Below are 15,094 nucleotides of genomic sequence, written 5' to 3'. Positions count from 1 at the left end.
CGAGGAGCCGGCGGGGGTCAGGGGGCGGGGAAGGCTTGTTCTGTGTTTCTCAGACCTGGAATGGCCTGTAACTGCATTTCAACAGTGGGTTCACCTTGTTCTAGATGCTAGGCTGTCACCCAGCACTCTCAGGGGGTGGGAAAGTGAGGATCCCCACAGAGGACATTTGGTGACGAACCTGGTTGTGCTTTTCAGCAGTTTCAACTAATCCTCCACGAAACTTGGCAAACTCAGTCAAGAACACTTGGTGAAATGAGCATTGGGAGCAATTCTGTGGAGAAATACATTGAGACTAGAAATGGAAACCAACTTCTCACTTTTCAGGTTTGACTTCTTAAAGTGATTCTCTTGAAATAATGCTGCCTGTCATCTGTAAGTGGAAATAGTCCCATGTGGACCAGGGAACAGCTTACTGGGGGCTCTTTTGAAATAGCTCCTGTAGTCGATGGAAGACAGACCTGCTCTGACGGGTGTTTAAGTGTTCCTTCCCGTCTCCAGATTCCTGGGTGCAGGTTACTGCGGCCTCTTCAGATGGGCTCCTATCTCTGTGCCGTCCGCGTGTTGACCGCCTTTCTTACTTGGGCTTCTCCTGTATGTCTGCCTGAAGCATCTGAGCGTGGTGCACAAGTCAGCATTGCTTGACCTTCTGAGACGTGAGCCTTAAGAATTTTAAGGAAAGTAACCTTCTTGATCTAAATTTGTCACTACTGGTGGCCCAGTCCCTTCTCCACCCCTCACCCCCTACCCCAGTAAAAAGAAAAACAAGAAGAAAACAGAAGAAAAGAAAGTGGAAAGAGGCACTGGACATTGACATGTTTACTTTTCACTTCTAATGCCAGCACCAAATTTAAAGAAAAGCAAAGCTATTTTATTCCGAAATTCTCTTCTCATTCATGAAGCTATTTCCTGGTGTCTGTTAATTTTGTATACTGGTCCTAAAATGAGGAGATAACAGTAAAACGGCCAACTAAAATATAATAGAAATGACATTTTAAAGTAACTGTCCGTAAGAAGTTTACTCAAAATCTGCATCACACAGCTCCTATGTGCCAAGTAAACTTCTAAGCCCGCAGGGTCTCTTGCTCAGCCCAGTTTTTATTGTCACTTCACGTGGCTATCCATTGATTAGACACTGTAGTGAACGATACTCTGTAACACTGGAAGTGATTCATATCTGCATTTGTAATTAGCCTTCCGGTAAATAATTACTTCTTTATTCTGGAGTAATAAATATTAATTCACATGATCATTTTCAATTTTGTTTTCTAATAATGTCCTAAGAAATAAAGCCTACAAGCACGAATTCACTTTAAGGGATAACTGAGTAATATTATTTATCACTTGACTCTTTTTGTTTCAATGTAATTTGACTCTTAGCCTAAATCTCTTTCATCTGTGGAAAGTTCATCTCCATCACGTAGGAGAGAAGACATCCCTCGGTTCACTGTTTAGTTCCCGCCGTGGAGGCAGATAAGTGCTCGTGAGGGGCATTTCCGGGGGCATGCGCCTGGCATCTGGGCCCCTGCAGATTATGTGCAGAGGCCCTGCAGAGAGCAGCTGAGTTTGCTGTGGAGAGCACAGACTTCCCTTGCAGTGCACATCTGAAACTGCCCTCTGATATTGGGGAACAGGCTATCTGTGTTTTTCAGATCTCTGTGCCTGAGGTGGATTTAATATATTTAAGTTAAGATTGAAGCCTACATGAAAATTCCTGTCTGGATTCCTTTGTACAAACTGGTGTTTGATATACATCTACTTTATTTATGTGACACGGTTTGTGTACATTCCAGTGATCATTAACAAAGGCCACTTGGTGGAAAACCGTGCTGAAAGTGGATTTCAAAAGGGCTGTATCAGCTGCAGATTTGGCAAGGCCACAGTGACTCTGAATTTAGTGAAAACCAAGTGTCATCAATTTGTGTTCAGCCAACCTTATATGGAGAGAAAAGGCAGTTTAGTCAGCCATGCAAAAAAAGGGCAACAGAAATCTCATGGATTTTATTTGGGCAAACATTTAAAATTCTATATATTCACAGATTCCCTCATTTTTTCTATGTTATGTGTAAGACTTGTTTATCACTACACAATTGGTGATCGAGAGCTTGTGTTAACTTGCTAGGACTGCCATAGCAAATGCCGAGGACTGGAGTGCATAAACGACAGAAATTTATTTACTCACAGTTCTGGAAGCCTGAAGTCCAAGATCAAGATGTCGGCAGGGTCGATTTCTTCTGGGACGTCTCTCCTTGGCTTGTAGAGGGCCACTTTCTCACTGTGTCCTTACAGGGTCACCCCTAGGTCTGTGTCCTAATCTCTTCTTGTAAGGACACCAGTCCTCTTGGATTAGGGCCCACACGTATGATCTCATTTAACCTTAATTACCTCTTTACAGAACCTGTCTTCAGATATAGTCACATTCTGAGGTAGTAGCGGGTAGGACTTTGGCATATGAATTGTGGGGAGACATGACTTAAGCAATAACATGGCTTAAGTGAGGAAGATTGTGTTGAGATGCTGCACAGCATTCTCTTCCTCTTGTGCAGATTTACAGCTCACAGTCCCTTCCCTGGCTTGTTTCTGGTCTCTAATGTGGGGACCTAGAGAACTACTGAGAGACTGTGGGAGTAGTGCCCAGTTTCATAGTTGAAGGTCTTGAGCCAGATAAAAGTTAAATGAGTCCTCCCTTGCGAGATTGTCCTCTAGGCGAGTCCTTGCGAGTTTTTTCACTATGGTTCCTCCACTTGGTATAATTTTGTTACATAGACCAAGCTGTCTGTATAAAAGCTGACAGGGGTTTAATGAAAGTATAAGAACGTGGTATTGAAATAATTACTACTGGTTGAGATAAGAGATTCAAAAAACTGGGTTAGTGCTCACCACTTGCCTCAAATTGGGAGCTCATTCTTCTTTCTCTTTGCAATCTGTAGAAGTGGGGCACAGTGGTTAAGAGAACGAACTGCTTGTGTTCAAATCCCTTCAGTATACACTTTAGTATCTGGGAGATCCTGGGAAGATTACTTAACCTTTCTGTGCCTCAGTTTCCTCATCTGTAAGGTAGGAGAAATAACAGTGCACACTTCATAAGAAGAACATAGTGTAGGATTAGAAGGGTTAACAGTTCTCGTAAAGCACTTAGCGTTGTCCCTGACTCCAGTAAGTGCTGCGTTAGCTGTCATTAATTTTTGCTTCTGGCACACTCTCCATCCCATCCCCCTGCACATTCTAGGCTGTCACAACAGAAACTGCAGAGTCAACTGGAACAACTGCTAGTGCGCTTATTTGGATAGGAAACTGGTGTCCAAGTGAATGGAGGAATCTTTTTGTTTGGTATTACAAAAAGAAAATTCAGTGACTTGGGGGTGTGTGGACATCTGGGGGCAGTGCTCCGGAGTGCGTGTGGTGGCTGAGGACTCTGGAGTGTGACCACTTGGTTTCTTATTGGGACCTGCAACTTGGTAGTGGTGGTTTGTCTTTTAAGCTCCCTGTACATCAGTTTCCAAGTATTTAAAATGGAAACAGCAGTAACTTGAAAATCATGGTGTTATTGGGACTAAATGAGACGATACATAGAAAGCTCTTAACACACAGGAGGTAAATCTGTTAGTTCTGTCCATTTTCAAATGTGAAACTGAAAAACAGAAGGCACCCATATCTCATTTCATTTGTAAATCCTCTGCCTTCTATCCCTCTCAAATGGGCGCCCCATCTCACTGTCTCACTTGGCACCTGCATTTGGTAAATTCTCGTTTAGCATGTTTGACAGGGGTGAGTACTCACGGCCCACATACTCACAGAGTTCTACTTTTATGATGAAAAACTTGCAAGGGAACTGGACGGTAATGAGTAGAGAGGTGGATGTCCTCCCTCCCGTTAGCTTGGGCATCAGCATGAAAACCAAATGGAAGGCTAATAAGGACAGACTCCACTATCGTGGTCCAGGACAGCACTGGATCTTTGTGAAGGCGAAAGTAGCCACCGCCAAGCTTATAACAAACTCTGATGCTGTTCGGGACTAGCTCTACAGGAGACGGTAAGATTCAGTGCCAGGTAGCTCTGAGACCTCTTTGGTATTTCAGTAACATTAAGATATAGCAAATCAGGGAAACATATATAAATTTTGGAATATATGAATTATATAAAATTGGGGCAAAGTTTTTTTTAAAAAAAGCTCTCAAAAAGAAAAACCATGTAATTACTTTCATGGGAAAATTTTCTGGAGACGTTTATGTTAGGACAAAATAACCTTTGCATTACTTTAATTTTTAATTTAATTTTCCTTCTAATATGCTTTAGAAACAGTGATTGCATTCTAGAGGAAAATAGCACATGAACATGGACAGTCAAAATATCACACTTACGATACTCTCAAACTAAACTCAGTTGGGAGACATTTCTTATAGGTGAACAGAGTTACTATAATGAGATAAAATCATCCTTCCCAAGCGACAATTTGGTAGATGAATGTAAAATTATTTGGTTGATGATGGGTTTTAAGGAGCTCTTGTGTTCCTGGAATTGGTGAGGGCTAAGATGGTGAGAAGCCAAAAACAAAACAAAAGAAAAACAAAAATGCCTAGAAGCAATAAGACACAGAGTAAGTGAATGACAACTGCCTTGCCAACACATACGCATATACATGTATACATACATACATGTGTACATAGATATGCACATAAACACACATGTGTGTTACACATTATATCTATATTACATATATATTTGAAAAATAATTAGTACATGACTTGGTTTAAAAAAAAAACACCTCTATCAATTTGGATTAGAGGAAATCTGCAGTAAATAGCAGTTCACGTGAAAAAGGCATTTTGTATTGTTGCTTGCCAACCCCAACTTAAGTTCATAATCTAAGTTTACTATCAGAAAAGTGAATGCTTGCTAAGGTTGAGTTACTAAGGGACATAGTATTTTCACCACGTTCTTTCCAATTCAGAAAACTTTGGGGTTTTGTATTCAGTTCATGGGAACCACATTTTAAACTAAGATTGTGTCCAGAGCATTGTGACAAGGTGATGAGGTCTCATTAAGTGATGAGTATTTTCAGGAAATCAGAATGTTGATGCTGAAAACTGGATTCTGGAGGTGATACGGGATAGTTGTGGTCAAATGTTGGAAGGCCAGTTAGATGAGAGTGGAGTCAGCCTCTTTTCTGTAGCTGCAGAGGTAGAATGTATGGGGCGCCCTGAGTCAGTGCAGGCAAAGATTCTTCGACAGGGGAAGTTTCATAAAATGGAGGGACTGTCTTAGGAGCAAATGAACTTCCTGTCACTGCAACTGCTCCTGCAGGGGCTGCTTGTTGGAGAGGGGACTCCTTCTTAGTGCTGGATTTTGGCCTATGTGTCTACAAAGGTCCCTTCCAAACCCAACGTCTGTCTGGCTGGTCTCCTGATACTGTGAGTGGTCACCTCCATTCCCTTTCTCCCTGTTTGCTTCCTCTCTACTCTACAACCTTAAAAAATTTTTTGCTTAGTAGTCTAATTTTTTGAGCAGTTTTAGGTTGACAGAAAAATGAGTGACAAATACGGAATTCCTATGTTCCCCCTCCCCACCCCCCACCCAGTACCCCTGTTATTCACCTCTTGCATCAGTGTGGAACAGCTGTTTCAACTGATGAGCCCATATTGGTCTATGGTTATTAACTAAGTCCGTAGTCTACGTTAGGGTTCGCCTTTGGTGTTGCACATCTATGGTTTGGACAAATGTGAATGGCATGCACCCACCGTTCCAGTGTCCTGCAGAGTAGTTTCACTGCCCTAAAGATCCTCTGTGCTCCCCCTACTCGTCTCTTCAACACCACTAACCCCTGGCAACCACGTATCTTTTTACTGTTTCTATATATTTATATTTTCAGAATGTCATATAGTTGGGGTCATACAGTATGTATCCTTTTCATATTGGCTTCTTTTACTTAGAAATATGCATTTCTGCTTCCTCCATATCTGCTAGTGGCATGAGAGCTCATTTCTTTTTATCACTGAATAATATTCTATTGTATGGATGTATCACACTTTGTATATCCATTCACCTGTGGAAGTTTTCAGTTCATTTGGGTAAATACCAAGGAGCTCGATTGCTGGGTTGTATGGGAAGAGTGTGTTTAGTTTTGTAAGAAACTGCCAAACTGTCTTCCAAAGTGGCTGTACTGTTTTGCGTTCCCACCAACAATGAACGAGAGCCCCTGTTGCTCCACATCCTCCCCAGTATTTGGTGTTACTAGTGTTTTGGATTCCAACCTTTCTAATAAGCATGTAGTGAGCTGACTTTTTTTTCATGTTCTGATGTGTTACCTCCAAATCTCTCTGAGAAACACATTTAACACTACTATTAATGTAATATAATACCACCGTTATGATTCAGAATCCAGATGGAGAAAGACATTGGAAACAAGAAAACAGGCACTTATGTTAATGTTGATACTGTTAATAATAATAATGATGATAATTTATTCATGAGTACTTTTGGGGTTTACCTGGAAAACAAATGCCACCAGCAGAACATTCACCAGACATATTTCTGATGAACACTTGTAAGCAGTTATTCTCAAAAGCGTTACGAGACATTGGCAGTCATCGTGTAACAGTTCTCTCAGGAGGCACTTTGTTTTTTGAGCAGCCGCTACTGATTCTTGATTGAGATTTTTCAGTGTCTTTGTTTCAGGTCTTCCAAGTCGCGTATGTCATCATCAAAGCTGCTAATGCTCCTCGACCTGGAAACTGGATTTTGGAGCGTTCTGTGGATGGCACCAAGTTTAGCCCCTGGCAGTATTATGCAGTTAGTGACACGGAATGTTTGACTCGTTACAATATAACTCCAAGACGGGGGCCACCCACTTACAGGGCTGATGACGAAGTGATCTGCACCTCGTATTATTCTAGACTGGTGCCGCTTGAGCATGGAGAGGTACTGTGCCCACTGCAGTGGTGTCTGTTTTTGCATCAGAGCCCCCACCTCAAATGTTAAGAGAGCCATGGCGAGAGCCAACGTAAAGCACTCAAAATAAATCTCTCTTAGTGCAGATTACAGAGATCTGTAATGTAACTACCTAGCTATGTTTAAGGTATCATTGACTGGTGTCTACTGATGATTAATGTCATAACTGATACATTTCGCCTTACTGATGTCTTCCCTTTGAGGAGATTCCTCAGTCTTCTCTCTGCTGTTATTCACTAACTCCATCAGATCCTCCTCAAAGAGAGCATCTTTCCCATGACACCGGGGCAAGAACTTTTATTGAAATATTAAAGAGAGAGCTAAAATGCCTCTGAAGGATAGAGGTGCTGGTTTTCTCTGTGACATTCTCCTCTTTGGTGTGGTTGAGAACTGGAGGTGGCTCGTGAAGTCTTCCAGCTCAGTGCTCTACCTGCCCAGACTATACACACTTCCTTAGAGTCCGAGTGTAATCAGATCAGCCTACTCTAGAGCACCTGGCTTGATGAGATAAAACTGCGAGAACTCTCCAAAGTGCGCTTCCCAGCAGAAACTTGCAGCAAGTCGTGCGCTGTTCCAGGAGGTGAGACTGGTTAAGAAGGCAGTACTGCAAAGCTTTGTGGCACCTTTTCTCAGCCTCCCCACGCTGTCCATGGCATTTAGAACTTGTTCAGAGAAATCATAGCCTATTGATACTCGTTAAAATATCCTCACCACGCTGGGAGAAATGGTCCATTAAAAGGTTTCCAGGAATCTCTGAGCCACTGGAAGGGATAACTTCAAACTAACTGAAGATATTTTGTTATCATGGTGTTCACAAGTAGTTAACAAATAACAGATTTCTACCAGCACCTAGTTGTTTGGTTTGATTTTAGATAGTGTCTTTGAAGATTATGTCCTGAAGATAAAGAACCAAGGCTGTATTTTTGCATGCTTAAAATTGACATTTGTTTATTGTGGTGTTTTTATCTTTAGATTCATACATCACTAATCAATGGCCGACCGAGTGCTGATGATCTTTCACCCGAGTTGTTGGAATTTACTTCTGCGCAATATATCCGCCTTCGCTTACAGCGCATTCGAACCCTCAACGCCGATCTCATGACCCTCAGCCGCCGTGACCCTAAGGACCTCGATCCTATTGTTACCAGACGAGTAAGTCCACGGCAGTGCTCCTGAGCATTGTGAAAATTATTTTGTTTAAAGGAAATAGACTTTTCCTCTAAGGTTGGCCTGTTTTCTTATTTTGCTGAAGATCATTATATATGCTTTCTTAAAAATGCCGCTTTTAAACTAGGTTCCCATGGTTCTGACATGGCGCCTCCGGTGCCCTCCCCCGCATCCTATAATGCCATTATGTAGTGGATGCAATGGTCTTTGCGCTTCACATTCTAGTCTGGCTCCACATCTGATCTTCAGCAAGTGACGGTGGTTGGTTTTGTGTTTTTTTTTCACTTAAAAGAAAATTTTAAAGTTTGAGATATAATTTACATCAGGAAAATGTACAGATTTTACATGTATAACAAATGTACAAGGCTTCTGTGGACAAACATTTTCAAATCCCTTGGATAAAGTGGGACTGAAATTACTGAGTTATAATATAGAGTATAGAGTTCTGGTTGCACCACACGCTTTCATATATTTGGGTTGTCAGCATGTTCATGTCAGTGATTCTAACGTGCATAGAGTGGCGTCTCCTTGTGATATTAATTTGCATTTCCCTGATGCCTGATGCTGAACGTGTGCTTATTTGTATCTGATCACGTTTTTTGTTCATTTTGAAATTGGGTTCTCTCTCTCCTTATTACTGAGTTATAAAAGATCTTTATATATTTTGTGTACAAGTCCATTGTCAGATATGTCTATCTTGCAAATATCTTCTCTTGGTCTGGAGTTTCCTTATTCGCCTTCCTAACTATGACTTTTGATGAACAGAGGGTTTTTTTGTTTTGTTTGTTTTTTATTTATTTTTTGAGGAAGATTAGCCCTAACTAACTACTGCCAATCCTCCTCTTTTTGCTGAGGAAGATTGGCCCTGAGCTAACATCTGTGCCCATCTTCCTCTGCTTTATATGTGGGACGCCTACCACAGCATGGCTTTTGCCAAGCAGTACCATGTCTTCACCTGGGATCTGAACCGGCGAACCCCGGGTCGCCGAGAAGCGGAACGTGTGTACTTAACCACTGTGGCACCGGGCCTGCCCTGATGAGCAGAGGTTTTAATTTTGATGAAGTACAATTTATTGTTTTTCCTTTATGATTAATGCTTTTTATGTCCTCTCTGAAAAATATTTGCTTATCCAATGTTTATAATAATAATATCCAATGATTTCTTTTAGTAGCTTTATATTTTAACTTTTGTATCTATTATTCATTTCGAATTAATTTTTGTATTTTATGTGAGGTAGAGGTCAAGCTTCTTTTTTTCCCTGTGTGCATTTACAATGGTTGCAGCACCATTTGTTGAAAACATTTTCCTTTCTCCCTTTAAATGGTTTTGGCGCCCCTTTGAAAATTATTTGACCCTATTACTGTGGGTCTGTTTCTGCCCTCTGTACTACTCCATTGATCTATTTCTCTATCCTTATGCCAACAGAAAACTTTCTCAATTACTGTAGCTTTATGCTAAGTCTTGAAGTCAGGCACCATCATAGTCCAACTGAGTTCTTTTTCAAGATTGTTTTGGCTATTCTAAGTTCATTCTGTTTCCTTATAAGTTTTAGAATCAATTTGTTAATTTTTGCCCCCGCCTGCAAAAAAAATCCTGCTAAGATTTTCATTGGGCTTCCATTGATTCTACAGATCAATTTAGGAAGAATCTTGGAAGACATTTTGACAATATTGGATCATCCGATCCATGAGCGTGCTATATCTCTCTACTTACCTCTCTCCTTTAATTCCTCATGGCAATATTTTATTATTTGTTGATTTGTACTTCTTTTGTTCAATTGATTCTTAAATATCTTATGTTTTTGAATGTTAGCATTAATAGTTTGCTTTCTAAATTTCATTTTCCATGTGTTCATTGCTAGTGTATAGATATGCAATTCATTTTTGTTTGTTGGTTTTGTATGTTGAGACATTGCCAAATTCACATATTATTTCCTGTAGTTTTTTGGTAGATTTTCTGTGTAACAATATCATTTCTTCTACAAATAATGACAGTCTTCCTGTGTACTCTGCACGCCTTTGATTTCTTTTGTCTTGCATTATTGAACTCCACAGAAGCTTGACTAGAAATGGAGTAAGCAGATTTTAAGAGGAAAGCACTTAATCTTTCACTGTTAGTTCTAGATTTTTCCCATGGATGTTCTTTATTACTCTGAAGGAGCTCTCTTCTACTTCTGGTTTGCTGAAGTTTTTTAATGAATGCTGTTGAATTCTGTAAAATGCTTTTTGTGCGTCTAATGAAATGATCATATGATTTTTCTCCTTTATTCTGTCAATGTGGTGATTTGCTTTTATTGATTTTTGTGTGTTAAATTAACTTTGCATTTCTGGGATAAATCCTACTTGGTCATGAGTTATTATTCTTTTTATATAGTGCCGTATTCAATTTAGCAATATTTTTAGAGTTTTCAGTAGCATGAGTTGGTTTTGTTTTGGTTTTTTTTTTTTTTTTCCTGTTTTTTGTGAGGAAGATTGGCCCTGAGCTAATATCTGTTGCTAATCGTCCTCTTTTTCCTTGAGGAAGATTGTTGCTGAGCTAACATCTGTGCCAGTCTTCTTCTATTTTATGTGGGACGCCGCCACAGCGTGGCTTTACGAGGAGTGCTAGGTCTGGGATCCGAACCTGTGAATCCCGCGCTGCTGAACCAGAGTGTGCAAACTTAACCACTATGCCAGCAGGCCGGGCCCAGTAGCATGAGTTTTGAATATGACTACCTTGGTTTAAGTTGCAGCCAAGTTGAGAAATTCTTTTAGATTCCTTTGATTTCTGTTGATGAGCTAATTTGAGCATTATTTATTTTAATTGAACACAAGAGTTCTTTGTGCATGAAATATAATTTAAAATGTGTATCTGATTATTTTTTAGATTTTAACAACTGAAGTATTTGTTGGAGTGCCAGCATTTTCTTTTCACTGAAATAGAAGAGGTTTTCATTTTTGCTTGTAATTTTCTTTCTCCTTAGTATTATTATTCAATAAAAGACATTTCTGTTGGAGGGATGTGCATTTGTTATGGCCATGCTAGTAGCTGCCCGTGGGATGAGACTGCCAAGGTGAGTTCTCGTCATTTTCATTGTACTAGGACTTTGCGATAGAAGCTGTAGCTGGAATGTTTGCATTGCCCTTTTTAATTCAGGGCCAGTCTTATTCGCTTCTGTGTTGAAAGGTATAAAATCATGCTGCAAAAAAGATTTTCAGATAATTTAACTGGTTTCTTTTTTTAAAAACAATTTCATTTTGTTTTGTTTGGAGAATATATTTCTAATTAAATCCTTACTATAATTTTTTGTGGTAAAATATACACAACAAAATGTACCATTTTAGCTATTTTAAAGTGTTCAGTTTAGTGGCCTTATGAATTTTGAAGCTCTTCTCTCAATAAGACAGTCAAGTGAAAACATATGTAGTTATAAATTATGTTTACATTATTTAAAAGAAGGATTCCCCTCCTCATATTTTCCCCTCTTCCATTTTTTTTTTTTTTTAAGATTTTATTTTTTCCTTTTTCTCCCCAAAGCCCCCCGGTACATAGTTGTGTATTCTTCGTTGTGGGTTCTTCTAGTTGTGGCATGTGGGACGCTGCCTCAGCGTGGTCTGATGAGCAGTGCCATGTCCGCGCCCAGGATTCGAACTAACGAAACACTGGGCCGCCTGCTGCGGAGTGCGCGAACTTAACCTCTCGGCCACGGGGCCAGCCCCGTCCCCTCTTCCATTTTTGTGGTACTAAATCAAGATAAAATAAAGTTTATCTGTTGTAACAGTACCATAATGTTAAATGAATAAGATGACATCCTCTCTTCTTTAAAACAACTTACATGAAGTTACTTCTTTTTTCCCCCAATCTTTGTAATAATTTGACTCTTGAATAGGATTATTCTCTTATTGATGCTGAAAAATATATAGATGAATAACAAGAAAGTTATTATTGGGAGCTTCCAAACCCTGTAAGTCAATGTATCTTTTTTGAAAAGTTTTTGTCAGTTAACCCATATTTTAGTTTCACTTTATTCCTCCTCATTTCTGTTTGTAACCAGGTCATATGCATATATTTTTCTCTAAAACTTAAATGCCAGTTTGCTCTGATATAGCCATATATCCTCAATTGTAAAGTCTTGCTATGTATTTGACTGTGATAGCTTCTTTTTAAAGTAAAATTAAGGACAATATACAGGTAAATTGTCAGGTGCCACTTTCTATTCCTTATTGTTTAGAAACTCCAGTGTCAGTGTGAACATAACACCTGTGGAGAGAGCTGCAGTACGTGTTGTCCTGGATACCATCAGCAGCCCTGGAGGCCTGGGACCGTTTCTTCTGGTAACACATGTGAAGGTAAGTCCACTGAGAAATGGAAGACTGTAGAGTTATTTTCACCTCTTACTATGCTTAAGTTTATAGTGACTTAACAACATTTATAATTAGTAAATAACTTGTTTTCTTAGGTATTCCAGTAGTTTCCAAAGCTTCAGATTACCTTAATAAAATTTAAACTATTGAGGAATAAACGTACCTTTATGGATTCGCTATTTTATCTAAGATTCCCCTTCCGATGTATTCATTTATGGTTTATTAACTTGGATTTCATTTTTAAATAGGCAGTATATTCACCAAATTCCAACATCTAACAATATATAAAAGTATATAGTAAACAGTATTACTTTCACTCTATCTCCATCCCTCCCCATTTTCATTATTTCCTAGTATGTTCTTCCTAAAGTTTTTGTGTAAATAAAGCATATAGTAACACGTTCCTACACCTTACACAGTTCATATGCAGAACGTACATACTATGAGTGCCATTCTATGCATCGCTTTCATATTTCACAATATATCTGGAAAGAAAATCTTTCCATATTAGCAATATGAAATGCTGTTTTTAAAAACAGTATCACTGAATTCCATTATATGGATGTAACATAATTAAAACAGCTACCTATTGGTTGTTACCAGTCTTTTGTTAACACAAGCAGTGGTACAATAATTAACCATGTACATGTCATTGAAAGTGTTTTGTGCAATATATAATCCCAGAAGATAGATTGATGAGTCAAATGGGTAGGCAGATTTATAACTCTGGTAGCTATTCCCAATTGCCCTCCATAAGATTGTCCATATCCTACTAAAATTACTTATTCTGTAATTTTCATTTAATGTATAGTCATAGAAACTTAGGGGGGGAAGGATTTCTTTATATAGGACATAAATGTATATTAATTGAGATGTTAAAATATTCTCCTAGAATGTAATTGTCACAATAAAGCCAAAGACTGTTACTATGATGAAAGTGTTGCAAATCAGAAGAGAAGTTTGAATACGGCTGGCCAGTTCAAAGGAGGAGGGGTTTGCATAAATTGCCTGCAGAACACCATGGGAATCAATTGTGAAACCTGTATTGATGGATATTATAGACCACACAAAGTAAGAGTGTTTCTTCGCCATATCTGAGCTTCATTGTCTTCCTAGGGTGGAAAAGAGACTTCGCCAAGTGTCATCCTCAGTGTTGGAGACTCATTTCCTCTTATAATAGTGCATTTCTATTACTGTGCTAGTAGTGTTCTTCAGATATCGATATCCTCCTTTGTCTTCCCTGTTTGCTTGCTCAGAGCGGGTTAGTTACTCGTCGTTATTTAACTTGAATCCGGGGCCCGTTGGCTGTGTAATCTTAGAGTTTCATAATATGAACTGTTGATATGAAGAGTCAGTCAATACCTAAAGCAGCTGTATCTTGCTCATAGGAAGTGCTCAGTCAGTCCTCAGTTGACGTGATATGTAGTTGTCACACGGCTCCTTGTGGTGGTCTGGTCAGAGGTGATGCTTCTCTATGGCTCTGAGAGAGACGGTGAGCGGGGCCAGGTAGCGGTGATAATGGGAAAGGATGATACTAGCTGCTGTTACCATCAAAAAGACATTTAGGGTTTTCTGGCTTGAGCTCACCTTATCTTCCTGAGGCCTACACCCCCAGAGTACACAAAATCATTGTAATAGTCACATCTTGGATAAAAATTCGATGCCTTGTCCTTGGTATTATTGTTGATATTATTGCTAATAATGCTGTTATTGCCAGTCAGATAGTCCAGGGCAATCTCTGCCTTTCAGGTATCTCCTTATGAGGATGACCCTTGCCATCCCTGTGACTGTGACCCTTTGGGGTCCCTCAGTTCTGTCTGTATTAAGGATGATCTCCATTCTGACTTACACAAAGGTAAGTACTTGATTCATTTTTGTGCTTGCAGTTGATTTTTTTTTGGTGGAATATTTATACCTAGTGGAACTATTACCATTGTGCAGCAGTTTGGCGATATAATTCTCTATAGATTCTTTTGTTCACCAAATATTTATCAAGCACCTACTATGTGTCAGGCAGTTTTCTAGGACCTAGGAACATGTACTTGAACAAGATGATCAGGGTCCCTGCTCGCAGGCAGACACTAAACAAACAAGCACAGCTGTAATGTAATGCCAGGCAGAGATAAGTGCCTGGGTATAAAGCAAAATTAGGAATCGCAAGTGGAGGGAGATAGGGCATAAAGATGGCAGTGTTGGAGTGAAGATATGACATTCGAGAGGTTAATTGACCATTTGATGAAAGAAGAAATAAGACTCAGTTTAAAGTCACATACGGATCACAGTAAATAGCAGTCAGTCTGTTTAGCACTTAGGAGATGCTCAGAAGGCTTTTGCATGCATCGTCTCACAGAGCAAGCAAATCCTTCAGTTAGCTTTGTAAATGTCAGTATTCTTTCCACTTCAAAAACTGGCAAATAGACTTGCACATACGAGAATCTCCTGAATAGGTTGCATCTGCTCCAAGACTTCTGTGACCCCATCAAATCTCAGTCACTGCAGTTAAAATGGATATTGACCAGCAGGGAACGTATGTCAACTGTGGGACCGCCAGCAAAGTGGAGGGTAAATTACACAGTTGAATTGATTCCTACGTGTGACTGGTAATGAGATGATGATGATGATGACAATTACCCTTGTT

General features: G+C 39.6%; 1 protein-coding gene across 4 annotated transcripts in view; it reads left to right on the top strand.

The window, feature by feature from the left end:
- LAMA1 (laminin subunit alpha 1) overlaps window positions 1-15,094 on the top strand; it is a 147,721-nt gene that overhangs the window by 43,596 nt on the left and 89,031 nt on the right. For 3 of the 4 annotated variants that reach the window (XM_023647426.2, XM_023647425.2, XM_070220562.1), the window contains exons 4-9: window positions 6,673-6,915; window positions 7,918-8,097; window positions 11,076-11,165; window positions 12,324-12,441; window positions 13,349-13,527; window positions 14,206-14,311. In XM_023647426.2, coding sequence (XP_023503194.2) covers window positions 6,673-6,915; window positions 7,918-8,097; window positions 11,076-11,165; window positions 12,324-12,441; window positions 13,349-13,527; window positions 14,206-14,311 — 916 coding nt within the window. Of the gene's footprint in view, window positions 1-195; window positions 325-6,672; window positions 6,916-7,917; window positions 8,098-11,075; window positions 11,166-12,323; window positions 12,442-13,348; window positions 13,528-14,205; window positions 14,312-15,094 lie in introns of all 4 variants that reach the window. The other variant, XM_023647427.2, reaches the window with a different exon arrangement.

Source organism: Equus caballus, chromosome 8 (assembly GCF_041296265.1).
Source record: "Equus caballus isolate H_3958 breed thoroughbred chromosome 8, TB-T2T, whole genome shotgun sequence".
Taxonomy (NCBI): Eukaryota; Metazoa; Chordata; class Mammalia; order Perissodactyla; family Equidae; genus Equus; species Equus caballus.
This window is presented reverse-complemented; position numbering and strand designations above follow the sequence as displayed.